Source organism: Ischnura elegans, chromosome 1 (genome assembly GCF_921293095.1).
Source record: "Ischnura elegans chromosome 1, ioIscEleg1.1, whole genome shotgun sequence".
NCBI classification, from domain to species: domain Eukaryota; kingdom Metazoa; phylum Arthropoda; class Insecta; order Odonata; family Coenagrionidae; genus Ischnura; species Ischnura elegans.
Window position 1 is genome coordinate 3,678,859 of NC_060246.1, and position 19,608 is coordinate 3,698,466.

A 19,608-nucleotide genomic window follows, 5' to 3' on the forward strand; every position below is an offset into this window, starting at 1 on the left:
GGAAAACTATTAGAAGGGGTCTGCATGCGGCAGCTGAGGAAGTTCTTGGTAAAAGAAGAGTCGTTATGAAAAAACCATGGATCACGCAGGAAGTATTACATCTCATTGAAGAAAGAAGAAAATACAAGGCTGCGAAAACAGAGGAAGGACAGAATCGTTACAAGAGAATAAGGAACGAAATATGTCGTAAAGCGCGGAAGGCTAGAGAAACGTGGATGAAAAGCAATTGCGAAGACGTGCAAAACAATATTAAACATGGAAAAGTAGAGGCTGCTTATAGGATTGTGAGGAACCACTTTAAGGGGCGTAAGACAATTTTAAGATCGGAATTTGATGCGGCTGTAAGAGACCTCAGGATAAATAAAGCGTCTGGCATTGATGACATTCCTGCAGAGCTAATTAAAAATTCAGGAGAGAAGACGTTGACCCAGCTATACAAAATCATTGGTGAAATGTAAACGACATGTGAGATACCAAAGGATTTCGAGAGGAACATTATAATCCCTATTCCTAAGAAGAAAAGAGCGGAGAAGTGCGAAGATTTTAGGACCATAAGCCTTACTACACATGCATCAAAGATACTGACAAGGATCATCTATAGAAGAATAGAACGAAAAGCAGAAGAGTACTTGGATGAGGACCAATTTGGATTCAGAAAAAACAAAGGCACAAGGGAAGCAATATTGGCCCTAAGACTGCTCATAGAGAAGAGAATGGAAAAGAACAAGCCAACATTCGTTGCGTTTGTGGACTTAGAGAAAGCATTTGACAATATGGATTGGAGCACATTGCTTGGAATCCTAAAGGAAATTGGGGTTCTTTATAATGACAGAAGAATCATCAACAGTTTATACAAAATTCAAGTAGCCGTGATAAAATCAGGGCCCAGCTGTGAAGAAGCAAGAATTAAGAAAGGAGTGCCACAAAGCTGTACATTGTCACCCGTAATTTTCAACGTTTACATTGAGAAAGCCATTAATAAAATCAAAGAAAAGGAATTGGGAGTGAATATCCATGGAGAAGAAATTAGCATGCTAAGATTTGCCGATGATATAGCCGTTATAGCAGAAACAGAGAAGGATTTGAAAAATATTATGATTAATATGGGTAGGGTAATGAGTAGATATCAACTGAAAATAAGCACGAAGAAAACCAAGATCTTAGTATGCAGCAGAAGAGAAGAAGTCAAGACCAACATTAAAATAGGGAGGCAAAAACTGATAGAGGTGGATGAATTCTGTTATTTGGGAAGCAAGATAACTAGTGATGGGAGAAGCAAGAAAGAAATTATCAGCAGAATAGCCCAGGCGAAGAGAGCATTCCACCAAAAGAGAGACCTGCTTACAGCAGGAAACTTAAGTGTGGAAGTAAAGAAACAATTCATAAGAACCTACATCTGGGGTATGCTCCTATACGGAAGTGAGGCATGGACAATGACCGCTGCGGAGAAAGCAAGGATAGAGTCCTTTGAAATGTGGTGCTACAGAAGAATGATGAAAATCAAATGGATTGACCGAGTTAGTAACGAGGAAGTCCTAAGAAGGGTAGGAGAGAAGAGAAGCCTCATGAAAACCTTAATAAGAAGACGGAACAACCTTATAGGCCACATCTTGAGACATGATGGCCTGATGAAGACAATCTTCGAAGGGCAAGTGGAAGGCAAGAATGGAAAAGGAAGACCTCGGACAAAATATATGGAACAAGTAAAGAGAGATGTGAAAGAGAAGAAATACGTAGGAGTGAAAAGATTAGCTGATAGGAGAACTGAGTGGAGAGCTGCGTCAAACTAATCCTAGGATTGTTGACCAGTGATGATGATGAGAAGTGAAATTTAGTAATACCGTATAAGCGTGTGTAAGAGGCGCACCCCTATTTTGAGGAAGGAAGCTATAAAGAAAAAAATTTTGCGGTATTTTTTTATCCTATCGTGCGGTGTTGCAGAGGTATGCCTGGAATTCCGACAGTTATCGAAATTTCCTCTTTCAGTACTATTTGAAAGAGGAAATTTTGATAACTGCGGCGGTAATAGCGGCATAAGAGGGAGTAGAAAGAGTTCCGATCCTCTCTTTGCATACGCCATCGCTCTTCGTTGCTTGTCCTACTCACGAACAATTATTTTTAAAAGCTCTCGCAGGAGTATTGCAATAGAATTGCAGCCGTGGAAAATTTTAAGGCAAAACACGACAGGCACATAGCATAAACCTTCCCAAGAGATTGGACAACAATCGGGGCAATCTCAGTGCCTTAGGATAATATCCATGTCGTAGATTTAAGGCCCCTTGCACACACACCGATTTTGGACGGCCGGTAAAATATCGCCCGTCCACATTCCAATAGTGAACAATGGGAGAGCATTGGAGCTTGCACACGTACCGAACACGCACCGGCACCGGCTAAATGCCGGTTGGCTGCCGGCCATTGTCACTGTGGATCGCCGTCGCCGGCTCAAAAACCTAGCAACTTATCGTTTGACCGGTAAAAATCCGGCGTGTGTGCAAGCATCGCTTGGCCGGTAAAATATCGGCCGATATTTTGCCGGCCGTCCAAATTCGGTGTGTGTGCAAGGGGCCGTTTTTTTCCTTTCCGGGACTCCATAGGAAAATAGGAAATTATCAAGTTACAGGGGATCAATGGAAACGCGTTTCATCCCTGCCCCATCTCACCAACTGACCTTTTTCGGTCTACCAGGTTCAATTCTCCGAGTTTCTGGAGGTCAAATGCTAGGTGAGTCACCTTCTGAGCTCGAAAATATATCTCGATATCTTTCAGCAATTGTATGACACGCACGAGGTTATAAAAAGAATTAGACCTAACGCGACGTATATCTGACAGCATTTAAGTTTTTTGAGCTCTAATTGATTGACACAAAGATTTATAGCTAAAACAAGGCTACTATTATTAAACTTAGTCCTAACAGCACAATTTCGGAAGAAACAAGCGTAGCATAAGTGCATTCAAACAAGACGAGACGGACTGGAAACTTCAGGCAACGCAAACTGCGTATATCACATTGCTGCGCCTTCGCCTCTTCACTTTAAAGGCAACGACGTCACATGCAAGATCGGACGTGTTCTTCCCTTGCTCCTTCGCTCATAGCCTCGTAGCTTGAAATATGGAGCGCGCTCCTTCCCCTCGACCTCTCCTTCAGCGCTAGTCCAACAATGAACACACTCGTTCGAATTTTATAAACCGCAGGTTTTGACACCAATATAATTTTCAGTTGCAAAAATCCTCATATTAGCGTCTGAAGATAATTTTTGAAAAATTAGGTGCTCAGGGTAATGGAAATTGCTCGGCAAGACAGATATTGACGAATCAGGTGTATCCTTCAAAACTACGCGTTTCTATATGTTTGATAAGCGATTACTAAATGCAGTATAAATGCCGCGGGATGCCCACTCGTGGCAGTAAATTTAGCGCGCGCTTCGGAGCGAATCACCCCGCACGATCTTTTCAATGTTCACCTCTGGGGTACCGACGTGATGGCGCGATGCTTACAAGAAATTCAAACAGGAGCATTTTAAAAATACATCACTAAGGGAGAAACTCCCCTGCCTGCCGCTTGATTTTGACCCAGGGTTTCAGATGACTGACTCACGCTGTAAACCAAGGCCCCTCAGTTCCCCTAGGACTTGCGACCAGGTAGGGGAGGGGGGGAAGATAAGAAGTTTGTGTAAGAGGCGCATCCCCATTTTCGGCTGCAATGTTTGGGAAAAAAGGTGCACCTCTTCACGCGCTTATACGGTAATTAGGTTGATATCAACCACATTTAGTACTACTTGCCCTTTATTCGGATGTGTTGACAAATCATTGATGTAGGTGAAGAAAATCGAGGACCTAATCTTGAGACTTGAGCCTAAATTGAGACACACTTGTGATTTGGGATGGAGATACACTTTTCGCTACATTACATTCTTAGCAATAATTGTTTTCTGATTTTGACAAAGGATATGATCCAATCTGATGCTTTACCGTAAATTAAAACTCTTTTACCTCTTCTTCAAATGTGGATGAATAACTTGCAGAAATGTGACGATTATTGAAATTTAACTTATGAAATAAGAGAGAGAACGTGGTACTTTTGCGATATGTAGTATCACCCGACGTTTCTTAATTTATTTTCTATAGTTACAGTAAAACCTCTTTATATCGTAATGGAGGGGACCAAAATTTGGGCAATTTGATGTATGGAGGTTCACTATAGAGAGGTTTTAGTGGTAGGCACCATTTTTTCATATCCTTGGGCTATTATATTAATATATTTAAATATATAGGTATGCATAAGTGAACATATATTTACAATTTAATGGTTACACAAAGGTAAAAGTAAATTGTTCAAGAGGCCTTTTTAGAAAATAAATTAGTTAATGGGTTTGCTTAAAATTTTTTTCAAACTCTTTCGAAATAATGTTTTCAATTCCACGAGCACTTTTTAATGCCATTTTCACTGTAAATAAATCACTGGCTGTTTTCGTTAATGCCTTTTGACCTAAGAAATAATTCCCTGGTCTAAGGGTTGTAATTTACGAATAGTGTTCGGAGGAAAGAACAATAGTTTTATATTTCTAAACATAATTTCTTCATCCTCGTATTTAACTGCCTGAGTTTTTTTATTTGTGCAGCCTATCCAGTTTCTTCTGTTTTTCCTCGGTTGTTTAAAATAGATGTGAGGGTGAATGATGGTATTCCAAAGGTCACTGCCTTCTGCCGGTCCTCGTTGATGGCTAGGAAAATTGCTAATTATGTGGTAATGTCAAACAGTCGCCTTCTTTTATTTCTCGAATCCATCATCAGCCTATGATTAATTAAGTAATTTTCATATTTTTTCATATTTATGGCAAATAATTGAAAATACTCCTTATTATATCTTTTAGAATTGATTTATCGTTCTTATAACATGTGACTTGTTAAAGATTATAAAAAATAAAAATAAACACGTGACTACCGCAAAAAAATAGACAAAAAATTGAGCGTAATTTTAAAAATTTTGTTGAATTCCCTCTCTCCAAAATACAATGCACGTAGCGTTCCGAATAAAAACTCTGTCGAGGGCACACAGAAACGCTAGGTCTGCGAAAGGACGTGATTTCCCGGTGAGAATGCTGGGCGAACTACTTCAGAATGCGGCGGCGATGGTAAAAAATTTCATTGCCCTACCGCGTATCTGGTAATTAGCTGCCTCCTTCACCTAAAACTGCCGCGCATGGATTGATGTTCGTTCAGTATTGCTAGAAATTGACGTCCCAGACTCCTGATGGAATAGTCAGGTTTCGCGGCATAAATACGCAGGGAAGACATATGACTGTCGCTAAGCGCAATTAATTTTAAACTACGATCGTTCACGAAAGCATCGAAAAAATTACCAAGGCGGTAGTAAGAAAGTGCTACACCGGGAAATATGGGAATAAAATAATTGCGAAACTGTATTTGATTTATTTCAAGTCGCGGAAAATTCTCGAAATATTTTAATTTTAGAAGCGGAAGTAGCAATGCAGTCGAGTAATTCAGTCTCCATGGATGGGAGTGAAGTTAGTTGAAATATTTCCGTCAGTAAGTGATTATAGGCTGCGCTGGTCGCCTCTTTTATGAACTGAACATAGTATGTAGGCACTTACAAGAAAATAAAGCCATCAGTAAAAGAAAGTGAGTGCTATCGTGCGATTTTGACTGTGATTCGAGAGAAAACGATGTGTTCTGTCTTCATTTACGGTCACTTAATATTATTAGGATAGTTGGATCCCCTAACTAATGGTTAACGTGAAAATTATTTAAGGTGTATAAGAAAAAAATAAGCGTGAATCATTTATCGCTGAAAATGTCATTCCATGTAGGTAATCGCGGCTGCATTAATGGTCTCTAGTTGTCTCGGTACGATTTGCGGAGGTAGTTAGGCCGTCTCGGGGCTGCCTTGTTGGTACGATGTATGGAGGTTTTACGAGATAAAGAGGTTCACTATATAGAGGTTTTCCTATAAATTTACATGTAAATCTGACGGGACCAGAGGGTTGGTACGAAGTATGGAGGTTTACGATGTAAAGAGGTTCACTACATAGAGGTTTTACTGTATACCGTATAAGCGCGTGTAAGAGGCGCGCCTTTTTTTCCCAGATATTGCAGCCGAAAATGGGGGTGCGCCTCTTACACAAACTTCTTATCTTCCCCCCCTCCCCTTCACCGGTTGCAAGTTCAAGGGGAACTGAGTGGCCTTGGTTTTCAGCGTGAGTCAGTCATCTGAAACCCTGGGTCAAAATAAAGCGGCAGGCAGGGGAGTTTCTCCCTTTGATTTTGATTTGATTTGACACACACCGATTTTGGACGGCCGGTAAAATATTGGCCGATATTTTACCGGCGAAGCGATGCTTGCACACACGCCGGATTTTTACCGGTCAAACGATACGTTGCTAAGTTTTTGAGCCGGCGTCGGCGATCCACAGTGACAATAGCCGGCAGCTAACCGGCATTTTGCCGGTGCCGGCGTGTGGTCGGTACGTGTGCAAGCTCCAATGCTCTCCCATTGTTCACTATTGGAATGTGGACGGGCGATATTTTACCGGCCGTCCAAAATCGGTGCGTGTGCAAGGGGCCTTAAATCTACGACGTGGTTATTATCCTACGACGCTGAGATTGCCCCAATTGTTGTTCAATCTCTTGGGAAAGCTCATGCCATTTGCCTGTCGTGTTTTGCCTTAAAATTTTCCACGGCTGCAATTCTATTGCAATACTCCTGCGAGAGCTTTTAAACAAAATTGTTCGTGAGTAGGACAAGCAACGAAGAGCGATGGCGTATGCAAAGAGAGGATCGGAACTCTTTCTACTCCCTCTTATGCCGCCGCAGTTATCAAAATTTCCTCTTTCAAACAGTACTGAAAGAGGACATTTCGATAACTGTCGAAATTCCAGGCATACGTCTGCAACACCGAACGATAGGATAAAAAAAATGTCGCAAAATTTTTTTTCTTTATAGCTTCGATCCTCAAAATAGGGATGCGCCTCTTACACGTGTGCGCCTCTTACACAAGCTTATACGGTATATTACTAGCCGTTAGCCTGATATTTTATGTTGATATGGGAAGAACTTCTGTTAAAGGATGAACATAAGTGATCTTTTTCAAACTGGGACAAAGAACTCTTACCAAAACATTAAAATCATTGTGACCTTCGGATTTTTATTATGGTAGTTTCGCACATTTTACTTAATTCTAGCAAAATATTTGCATAGATTATTCAATCTGTCCGTAACAATACAATACGAGCTAATAGCTAATTCACTACGAACTATATAGTATATCGCATAACTTAAATCAGGTTTAAAATCTCATAATATACAACAAATTACGGAATGAATCAATAACACTTTCCTTAGAATTAATTCTGACGAATATAATTCAACGATAACGACTGTCTCCTCCTCGAATGCTTTATTTTCTGTTTCCTTTCCTCCCATCCCACTTCGTAGCTGCTTCCCCTTCTTCTTTTTCTGTTCTTTTTATAACCAGCTTTTAACCAACTTGAGTTCACACACGCATGAACTACCGCCAACCATGGTTGGAAAACGGTGGTCAGAATCCCAACCACGGTTAATGGGAACTTGCGTTCACACCTCGTTTTGTAACCATGGTCGGGGCTAACCGGCGTAAAAAGAACAGTGTGAACGGGGCATGAAATAATACACCAAGTTAACCACGGCACTGCAAACGAGAGTCAGTTGTTCTGTGAGTTCTTCCAGCGGCCACCAGGGGATGCTCGGCTACCTACGTGACGGATGAGAGCGCCAGTACGACTAGTGATGGGCAAAGTCGATCATTTTAGTGATTCAATCATTTTGACTCAAGTCACATAGGTGATTCAATCAATTGATTCAATCATTATGATCGAAAAGACTCAAATGAATCAAGATCGAAAAGACTCAAAGGAATCAAGATCGAAAAGACTCAAAGGAGTCATGATTGAAAAGACTCAAAAGGAATCATGATCGAAAAGACTCAAAAGGAATCATGATCGAAAAGACTCAATCAATGGATGTAATGAATCACTTTGAATAATGGAATAAATACTGCCTCATCCGCGAAGAGCATTGGTAACACTGATTGCTATCCATATTATCATTTCATATACTATTTTGATTGTGAATTCCTAGATGAGTAAATTAGATTGCAAAAATGAAGAAAGTAGTGTCATGAAAATATTTGGGAAGGCAAAACTGCCACAGTTTCTTAGCACTAATAAAATAATTTCTAACTACATATCTCAAAATATAACACAAAATACACCACACACTATGCATGAATCTGATCTGCAGGATAATTTTATGAACGGCACAATAAAATGTAACCAGCTTTAACTTCTACTTCTTAACGTTCTCCTACAGGAGTCATCTTAATATTTTCCTTTTAAGTGTATTGGTGTTATTAATACTGATAAGTGCTGGAAAACAAAGAAAAAGATTACACAAGTATTCAGTTCTTCATTACATAGTATTTAATTTTCTCACAACTATTTCTACCCTGACGAAAATAGATCAAGCATCGATCGTTCCAAATTTTGAAACAAACCGGAAACCGGGATGATTGATATTAAACCGTAAGTCGGAGTGATTGATGATCGACTTGTTTAACGAAATGAATCATGAGTCATTTGATTCACCTAGTGATTCAATCTTTTTCATCGAATCGTTCATGATCGACCCATCACTAAGTACGACTCCGACCACTGACGCTAATAGTTCACCCTTGTGAATCCGCAACGGAGAATAAATACGTCCATCCAGACAATTCACGCTCGGTATCATTGTACATCCTACATCATCGCTAAGGCGCACTACCTACCTTTAGAGGCATCATTGCAAGAAATACCTCGCACTGCAAGGATTTTGTCGGGGAGTAGGATGTAAAAAAAGTTCCGTTTCGTCTATGTTATATCACGCAGGGAATACTCCTTAAGATACTTATGATCGGAGTCCTTTCTTCCACGACTTCGGGTTTACACCGCAGGCATCACCAGCAATTATGAGGGGACATAACGCTTTGATGCTTTGCATTAGCATCATCAACCTTCTGAACTCTTGAAATTCTCGATTCGCAATCTATCCCTGAAACACTCCACTTTAGGCTTAGGCGTGGCCCCTTTCTCAGGAGTTCCCGCAGATTGGAGTGAGCAAAACCACCCGAACAAAGCTCCTTACAACTCTACATAGTCTGCATTCCTTGGGCGCCTTTATTTTTTTGTGAAGAGCGAATAGGAAGATAAATTAATTTCGACACTCTCATATTACTCCTTTATTTTTATTTTCTCGCTTGGACGTGTTTGGTGTTTTTCTGGCCATGGTGTCTGCCATCAAATGATTTCTATTCATGCAACTCATGGACGTGCAGGTATGCTGACGTCAGCTTTCTGCCGCCCGAGGAACAAAAGAGGATCAAGTATTCGCCAATGCTAATGCCACAATATTTTCACCAAAATTAACTACTTATTTATCGAACGACAGTTTACCACATAAATTTGAGACTGAGCACTCCATGAACTTCATTTCTAACAGATCACTAGCAATTACAGAGATTAAGGAGTCTTGATGTAAGTTTTTCCAGCGGTGAAACCCTCGCTATGGCGAAAGCCAACACCAAAAGGGCCTCGTAAGAACAAATTTTTTAACACGCTTATTATAGGGTCAATTGACGGTGCATCGGCTATCTCTCGTAATAGCGAGGGTGTCGCTATAGACCGTACTCGCTTTAACGAGGTTCCACTGTATATGTTTTCGACAAAAAATACAGCATCAACTTCTGAGAAGCTCAGTTGTGAGGAAATATAGTCTCGCCAGAATGCTAAGTCTCCGTCGTATTTTGACCTTTATTTCTTCGCGTAAAATGCTTAAATAAAGTCAGAAATACGTCGCGTTTGGTCTTATTCTTTATTAAATTACGTGCACATTACTAATATTTCAACAGAATAAAGGTGTAATATCAATTGTCGAAAGTCATTGTTAGACACCTTTTGGGCTAATAGATGACTCATGCAGCGGTTGACCTCCAGAAACTGGGAACTTTGAAGCAGGTAAGCAGAAAAAGGCCAGTGGGTGAGTAGAGGGGGGGGGGGGGGGGGGGGCGTGAGACATGTTTTTATTGTTCTCGTGTAACTTGATATTTTCTTTTGAAGCTTTTCATTTATGGTCTTCCTAATACGAACCCTGCGCGAGCTGGGACCTTTTCACCTTTTGTTTGATTTTGGAGAGGAGGAAAGCGTCGGAGGCTGAGGGCTGATGGATGGAGGGGGTAGCGGATTTTGGGAATTGTGCTACGTAGTCACTATCCACTGGACTGAGGTTCTCCTGGTGGGGGTTTTCAGATTTTTTCACCCGATCATTTTCGGTTCCCCACGTCGAACTCATTTCACCGCTCTAATCCGCGAATTTGAAGTGGTTCGTCAACTTGCCTAAATGCATGCACTAAACGACTAGAGTTCTTTACAATTTTACGAGTCAACTACCAACGACAGTATACAGTGCGAAATTCAAAGTATTCGAGAGCGTACCTTTAGCATAATTATTCGAGACCTCGAACATAGAATACTTTCTAGTATTTGAGTATTCGCAGATACTATTCGCACATCTCTAATTAATATGCTAACACTTTCATCAAAGGTAGCAAGTATTCACTAAAGGAATTTTTATGGTGTGACTAAGAAAGTTACTTGTTTATTAAATGGACTATCAAATTTATGTATTCTCAATGTATTATGTCATGATTGTAAATTTTTCACTGATTTCATGATCTAATTATTCCTATAAAAGCAGAATGAATCTATTTTAAATTACACATAATTCTTGTTTTTGTTGAGTAATAGTATCCCATGTGAGGGAACTCTGGCAAAAATAATACATACGTCTGTCAATAATTTGCTTAGATAGTTTTTTCGTTCACTAGAAATGGTCAACCCCCATGCAGCAGAAATCTTAGCATAAAAAAATTTTCCTGGTCACAATAAGTTAGTTATAAAGAGGTTTGACTGAATAATGTTATCAGTAAATCAAAAGAATTGCCTTCTCCACACTCACTGGATGCATAGTGCAATGAAAATTGCATTTATAACATACCTTTGATCGATTTCTTATTCTAGTCTCCCTTTTCCCTTCATCAATCATTCCATTTTCTTGCCAGGAAATAACTTCACTCCCAGAACTTTGAGTACTTGGGGCTGAAAAGAGGAAAAAAAATTAGGCATGGACTCCGAACAGCAAAAGAGAACTTGACAGGACTCAATATACACTAACAAATCGACAACTGAGGGAGAAATTCATTACACCCATGTCTCGTATAGTGCAAGGGATGCGTTCCTTGGGGTCTTTGCGCTATACGAATTTGCGTTATACGAGAGCGTTTTAACATAGGGAAGATAGGGATGCGTTCCTGGTAGCATAGGTCTTGGGTATTGAATTTCCTCTAAAACATCTATATTCCCATAAAAAGCCTTAGAAAACATTATTTCTATAAATATTTATAGTTTAAAACATCTTTAAAGATAGTATTCACGCATTCAAAGACTTTTATTCACGTTAAAAAAAATTCTTACGTGCTTTCGAAATTCCATCCTGTCGTGCGGGTGGGCTAACATCTGCTATCTCAGGGGATCGTAATTCGTTGCCGGCAGTTGATGATTTTTCAAACTAGTCTAAAAACAACTATTGTGTCACCCAGGCCCTTTTGTCGCTCATCGAAATGACAGGAAAATGCTACTTTAAATGCCATTTCATAGCTAGCGGAGTTTATGAATGATAAATCATTTTAATTAGAAGTCCTCCGAGTCATTAGCAGCTACGTGAAACAGTCTTTAAATGCCTTGAAACCTGACCCAGGTTTTCCTTCCCTGAAAATAAATGAACGAGAATGCATTCTTTTCCAAAAGAATATCGTCTCATCAACACTAAAAACTAGTTGAGGGGGAAAGGAGCCACTTTCAATAACAGCTTGGAGTTCATCAGAAAATGTTGTGGTGGCTGCGCTATCAACACTTGCAGATTCACCTGATATCGCCGCACTGAAAATACCTGCTTGCCGTTTAAATTCTGGAACCAACCGGAGCTTTCACTTAATGTCTCGGAGCGATTACCACTCTCGTCTTTTTGTACTGATTCACCATGAACTTTCCGTATGTGTAGACCGCTTGGTTGAAGTTATGGTGCGGCTGAGGTCACTGATATTTTAGCTTCGTCTTTATTCAGAATAAGGCATCGTGAGTTTAAACTTCCACGCAATATCGCTTTGACGCTCTCCATTTTCAAAGCAATTGACCTCTCTCAAGTCCTCTTCTAGGTTATGGTTTTTCTTGATAAATTCTTGATTTTTCTACACGCATTCCTATTTTTTGCCATATTCTCTTGGTTTTTACTCTGTATGGCTCTATCTAAATCACCTTCTTCTGCTGAACTGTATTCCTGAGACGCAGAAGGGCTATGACTGCGGGGAGGGAACGAAGCCATTGTGTTTAAGACTCTATAGCGGACCCTTTTATGTGTTGATGCTATTCATGCGCAACTCGGTCACCGCTCCATTTCTCCCCCGTGAATACCGATGACCTTGAAGGCTTTAGCGTAGACTCTCTACCTGGAAGTCAATCGCCCGGTAACCTACGACGGCAAAAATACGTCTCAAACCGTATTGCTGAAAGAAAAACTCATTTCCACTAGCCCCACGCTTAATTAACGATCTAAATTATTTATTATCATTCTGTTAAGGAGACGAGATAAATCTTCGGTAGGCCGGCTATCTAGACCCAATGACGAGTAATACTTTTGGCAATTGCGCAGCTATGAATTTCGATTAATATATAAACAAAAAAGAAGATTTGAGGCAAGAAATAATATTAATATGCGTAAATTGATAGAAATTTCGTGTGTACTTAGCGCAAGTTCACGTTTTATCACGAGAGAGTTTAAGATTTTTGATTAGGTTACACTGCGTTGCAATGTTTCCCCGAGGAACGAATTTGCGCTATATCGAAATTGCGCTAATCGAAATTGCGCTATACGAGACATGGGTGTAGTTTATATTCTTTTATTAAATAGTATATGATTTAATATATCCAGATTTTAATTAATTTTAAATTTTCTTTTCCGTATTAACCTCAATGGCAGGAAAAATATAGCTTTTTTATAGTATAAATATTACCATGAAAAAAGCTATATTTTTCTAATCAGGACAAAATAAGTAAAGTTACAGATCTAGTAAACATTCATAATGAAACATAGCAGTAATTCTCCACCTACATGTAAGCCTTAATTTACTATTATTTTCCAAGTTGCCAAGAAAATGATACAAAGTTCCACGCGTACTTTTATACCAAAACCAAGATTTTGGTATAAAAGTATGCATGGAGTATCACCACTGTCTTTCATAATGAATGTTAACAACTTCCACAAAGTCAAACCTGAAACCATTTCATGTAGATCTAACACAGCATAAGAAATTTTTGTTATCACAGAGAGTTATTCTATTAATAAAATAAAAAATACAATTTTAAGATCTTTTTTAAAAAAACTATATAAATATGCTGCTGAGTACCAGCATTAGCCACCGTTCTTTCGATTTCGCGTCCTCATCAAACCTTATCATCTCTCTCTCCCCTCTTATTATAGCTTTCAGCACCAGACGATGATGCCTCTGCAGCAAGTGCACTCTTTCATTGTTGGGAGAGTTGTGTTTGATGTGCACACAATGGTGGACAGATTGAATGAGAGTGGCTAAAACACGTGTTGAAGCACTTACTGTTTCCCTAATGACCCTTCAATAGATCCAATGCCACAAAAGTAACTTAAATAATTTCAAATGAAAAATTGGGAAAGTATGTAAGGGAATAGATGATCAAAAGCTATAAAATGGATGACAACTGATGATAGTGTACCAGCCAGAGTGCACAGATAAAAAAAAGAAGGGGCAAATATTCCTGGTACATATTACATCCAGTGACGTTCAGGACTTTCCAGTAGCTTGTCACTGGCTGAGTAATCTTTCACGAAAATCACCACACTCACACGGAGGGTTTCCCATCGCATAGTATCCACCTGCGGCACGAGGTGACTGGTGGGCCCCATGACTACTGCCCACAGCGTCTGGGTACGAGTTTACCCTATCTTCCCATGATGCAGCAGCATTGCTGGCCGCTCTACTCAGCCTCACCTTCTCTGGAGTTGACTGAATCTCCTCAGCAAGCACGGAATCTAGCTTCTTTAACTGCCTGCTCAAAAGATGCATAGGATCAATCATCTCCAGTAGCATAACAAGTTCTTCATATGCACAGCTCTATTTTTACATAATTTCTTCTTGTGCATCTTATATACATAATTATTTCAAGCATTTTCTTCATATGTATTTATTTTCCCTGAACATTAGTCTGACTTGTGAATTGGAGGATTTCCAATAATTTCACTCAGTTCTCTAATTCTGATAATTATTGCAGCATACAAAAAAAATGAAATATCAGGCTTTGCTGAAGCACTGAAAAGTTTTTAATTAAAAAAAGGCACTTAAATTTTTGCAAAATAATCATTTATCAATCAATCCACATAAAACTTGCAATAAAATCAACTTCCTTAATAGGAAAAATTTTACTCACATATGAACCTCTGGTTTCCTGAAGGGCTTTGGTGATTCGTGTTGCTGATTGTTTTTTTCTTCATTATTATATACCCTAGCAGTACTCTGCAATTAACACATCAAAGTTTTAGTTAAATGCAGCCATGGATAAAAAACAGGGAAGCCTTAGACTTATATTTTCCATTATAATTGCCTAAGTAAAATGTAATTCACATTTCACAATCAAATTTACAATAAAAGTCAGGTGTGTAAAATACGCTATACATTAGAGTCATGCTATTATTAGAATTTTTCTCAGTGATATCTGGCTATTGCAAGATACCTGATTTTAATTAGTGCCCACATATGCCCCCTACCTTGGTGGCAAAAGACAATAAAGAATTTATCCTTGGTTATTTATTGAGCTAAAAAGGCAAGACAGAGAACAAATGGTAGAAATTAATACTGTTATCTCTGATTCTCTACCTCTACATTAAGGGCTACCCCAAGGTTCAAATCAAGGACCTATCCTATTATTAGCCTATATTAATGAACCTCCAGAATCTCTCCCACAACTCCAGTTATGTATGCATATTTTCAGATGACACAAACATCGTATTGGAAGACAGCAGCTGTAAACCATTATAGTGAAGGGTTAATAGACACCAAAATAACTTACAAAAATGGAATTAATCTCTGAAAACAAAAGAAAGTTCCAACAGATATAATTCTACATAATTTTAAAATGAAGGAAGAGCATCGTACTAAATTTATAGGTGCTTGGATTGACTGTATTTTATAATGGCATGAACACGTAGAAAAATTAACTGGTTATTTATCCTCACTCTGCTAAGCAACAAAAATATTAGTTAATACCACAAACCCCGATGTTCATCAGGTCGTTTATCACGAGTACATTCACAAAAAAAACAACACAAGGAATTATCCCATTGCATCCTGGACTATATGAACCTATGACTATAGGTACTTCATAGACAAGAACCCTTTGCTTAATGAAAAAAATTCATATTTTTTGTATGCATAACTGACTTTACCAAGTTTATGTAATTGGACTCTTTGATTACTCCAAGCACAAGTGTATTTGTGCCCACGGAATGTAAACTGTATTATAGTAAATTCTATTAATGTTTATCTATGAATAAATGTATTCTGGGATAAAAAATCTTTGCCAACATCATTACAAAAAGGCAATCATCCCTATTTTGGCTATAATGACTACAAGTAGTCAAACCAAATAAAATTCATGTAACATTTACCAAAAGGGTAGTTTCGTTCATCAGAGAAAATGAAAGGCAATGATTGTGATTCGTTACCCACCATTAGTGTATTCATAATATACAAATTATTTGGTTTTAGAAATCCCAGTTTAGACGAATGGCAATGGTCAATTTTTAACCTCATTTGAAAAAGGCCAGATTGGCGCCCATCCGATGCCACTCTACGTGACGTCACCGGGACCTAGTTTCTATAAGAGTAGATAGGAGTTTTACATCGTCTGAGATTACCAATGCATGCATGAGGCACAGAGCTCAGGGAACCATCTATTAATAATCACCTATTAAAATTGCCTACGGTTGGAAAGTTTTCTTCGTTTGATAAGGTATCAATAATCCTTATTTTAGCCAAGTGCTACCTGCTAGCAGGGTACTCTGCTACCTGCTAGCAGCCTGCATCACAGCGGCACACATATCCTCGCCCCATGGTCACCTCACTTTGCGGCAGCGGGAACCAGAATGACGTCACTTGGGCTTTTCCCAGCATTCATGATGTAACTCCACGGGGTCACGGGGTGGAGAGTAAGCCAGCGCGGTCGCGGGTCACAGGTGTAAATAATACGGAACTCGCACCCGAGAGAACTCAACGCACGTCGTGATGCAGATGTTCTCGGACGACGAGAGCAGAAAAAAAGGAGGGGAAGCAGAGGAGGTGTCAGTTCGGAGGTGAGGCCCGGAGGCTCTCTCTCGTCAACCACGGCTATGAAAGGATCGCGGACAACCTTGCCTGGTGGAAGGTTGATGGTGGCCGAAGGGCTGATAGCGCAGTGGAGCGACGATCCTGATTCTTAGCGGCATTCTCGCCGGAACAGCTGTTGGAGTTCCGCCGTGACACCGGAAGTTATCCTGATTTCGAGCGGCGACGTCGCCAGGACCGTCCTGGAGTTCCACCAGGACACCAAAGTTGTGAGCTCCAAGTACTTGCCCTGCCCGGAATTTGTCGTGCTGAGTTCTCCCGCGATTTGGTATGATGTGAATGAGGGAATGGGGTATGTTTTCCGAGTTCCGTATTTTTGGTTTGCTTGGTTGCGGGCATTAGATGTGCCAGTCATTTCGCATTTTCTTCTTCTCCACCCGAAATATTCATTTTCATTGCATGCTTGGTCTGTTTCTCTGTTAATGAAGGTAATTAAATTTCATAATTGTTTGTCAATTATTAAAATAAATGCTGTTATAGATAATTGTGTCCCCACCTTTCATTTGGCAACCTGTCACGGTTCCTCCAATGAGAACCTATTTCACGACCCGATTTACGTTAGCCTGGTATTAGTTTAGTAGTGGTGTAGACCGAGGGACGGAGCTCGTACAGTTACAATACTAACCGTTGCATTTTCGCACGCTTGAAATTTTTCACTTTTCATTTAATCATGAAAAATAGATATCGTCATTTAAAAATCTAAAAGTGTGAAATGTGTACTCCATAATACTGTCAATGTTGGCCACAGATATTGAAGTATTGATTTGGTTTCAGAAAAACCTCTACTGATTACTAGTGTTGTAGATTAGGTTAACATGAATACGTAAAAAAACATATCTCCAGAAATATTAATAACGAGCTAGCAATTTTTCAGAAATTTGCAATCTGTATGCAAATACATATTTCAATCAACTCACAGCTATTTGACGAGGTGCGTTGTGAAGGGCCTGAGATTTAGACTTGAGGGACTCCCAGTCGACAGGAGTCTCCGCAGAGCACCGGAGGGGATAGTCTGAGGGAGGGAAGAGAGCCTCATCCTTGCGCACACCCTCTGCTGCGCACAGCTCCACCCACGCTGGGGCCACCAACATCTTCCCCGATTCCATAGCCTGCTGGTACTCATCCGATGACTCACACTCCTCTCCCTGAGAACAACAATTTGGAAAGTAACAGGTCAACGCAAAACAATAACATTACACATTCGGAACAATGAGAAAAAATTTTACAGCCATCTATTAGTAACTTCACAGCATACAGTTGAAATATAGTAACCCCTACAAAAAAGAAAAAAGTTTTCACCACTCTATAGAAAATACAAATAAGAAGGAACCACTTAGACCCTAACATATACCTTGGTAACAAAACAATTTTCTAATAGCCCTCCCTCTAATAGCTCCCCATTCATTTGCAAGTTGCTTCACAAAACCAAAATTTAACCTCAACTTCCTATTTGACTTGCTCATCCACTATGGACCTTTCCACTCCTTTACTCATTACTTTTTTTTGCATTACTTTGTAAAAGTGATTTCTTATTTTTAACGCAATTTTTTTTGCTTTGTTTATTCAATTTTTTCATCAAAATTTGCAACATCATAAACTTTGAACCAAGGCATAAATGAATGCCGACTTCCACCAAATGGCTGTAGGGTACACAGCCATTTATGGAAAGTGGCATTCGACAGGGTAATTGGATAACTTGTTGCAGGAAAACCTTGAGTGTAGGTCTAATGTAACAATTTCATTGACTTATACGAGGTGTATTCTAGTTCTAAGGCCTCCGATTTATTTCTAACTGGCTAATCACCCGAAAACTATGAAACTGGTTTTAAATCTCGATGTAATATTCCTGCAGACGTACACGTTTTTTACAATGTCGACACCGTGGTTCCATGGCCGTGGCGAAGGCTTCTTTAGGAGTCTGTTTTGACCACTGGAAAATTGCCTTCATTGTTCTGGTTTGTTGTCACTCGATGTTCTACCTTCATTAAATTATAGCACCCATTGATGCTATTTTGACATATCCATTACCGTATCATCACATATCTCCTTCAGTTGTCTATGAACTTCAATTGGTGTCACACCACCCGAGTGCCGAAAAGAATGATTGCATGCAGTTCGTGTGAGAAAAACGTCGTAATTTCCAGTATCTAAAACAGTTTTCATTCTAGATGCTGCCGAAAGAATTCTATCTGTCTTACAGTTCAGCCATCTCTTTCAGGTATTGACGAAAAGTGCACTCTCCTTAGAAAAACAATAGACATGTTTCTATTTGTTTCCAGTCTGGAGAAAAAAAATTGGCGGCCTTAGAACTAGAATGCACCTCGTACATGGCCCCTGGCTAGGACCGGGCCGCCATTCACAGCATGGCCCACAGCGTGGCAGAGAGTCGTCTTGACTGAAAGCGGCCTGAATTTCACAGTGCCGTGACGTGAACGCCGTGGTGACCACGGCGGCCGTCAAAGGCACCGTGCCATCAACTGCACGATTCATTTAAAGACATCCATAGACACGTATGGTTATTTGGAAGCACGAAGCACTAGCAGTGGGGGAAGGAAAGGAAGGAACAGAAATGATAGGAGGAGAGGGGGTTCTCCTTATTAGCGGACGGATCGTCAAATATTCGGCTCTCCACTGACCTATAATGCAAAAAAAATCATTTCGATAATGGCCAAATCTAATATCTAATTCTTCAGGTGAGAAAGCGTCTCATTCCAGATGTTTCAGGATCGATAAATGGAAAATAATTTTTTAAGTTTCTTTGAATTCGATTGTTTAGTTATGTGTGCTTCTTTCACTGCCTTTCCTGACCGAATGACAACAGCTGTAATCAAAACTAAGCAATTTTGTTGTATCTAGCTCCTGTCCTACCTTCCCTCAACATCTAGGTGAGGGGTTTCTAAAGGGGACCCACGACATGAAACATTTCGGCTAATTTGTAAGTTATACAGTACTATGGTTATATTTATGTACCGTAGCTACCCAGCACTCCCTCTCCAGTGAGTGGTTGTATTTTGTGGTTGAGCTGTTTTTTTTTATCGTTGTTCCAGCTTTA

The 19,608-nt window shown here is 39.7% G+C and overlaps 1 protein-coding gene across 1 annotated transcript in view; it reads right to left on the reverse strand.

Moving 5' to 3' along the window:
- Positions 1-19,608, reverse strand: part of LOC124154721 (DNA topoisomerase 2-binding protein 1) — a 150,531-nt gene that overhangs the window by 41,915 nt on the left and 89,008 nt on the right. The window contains exons 19-22 of the mRNA XM_046528609.1: positions 17,474-17,701; positions 14,605-14,690; positions 14,024-14,226; positions 11,090-11,190 (exon numbers count right to left, since the gene is read on the reverse strand). Of these exons, the coding sequence (XP_046384565.1) occupies positions 11,090-11,190; positions 14,024-14,226; positions 14,605-14,690; positions 17,474-17,701 (618 nt within the window). The remainder of the gene's footprint in view (positions 1-11,089; positions 11,191-14,023; positions 14,227-14,604; positions 14,691-17,473; positions 17,702-19,608) is intronic.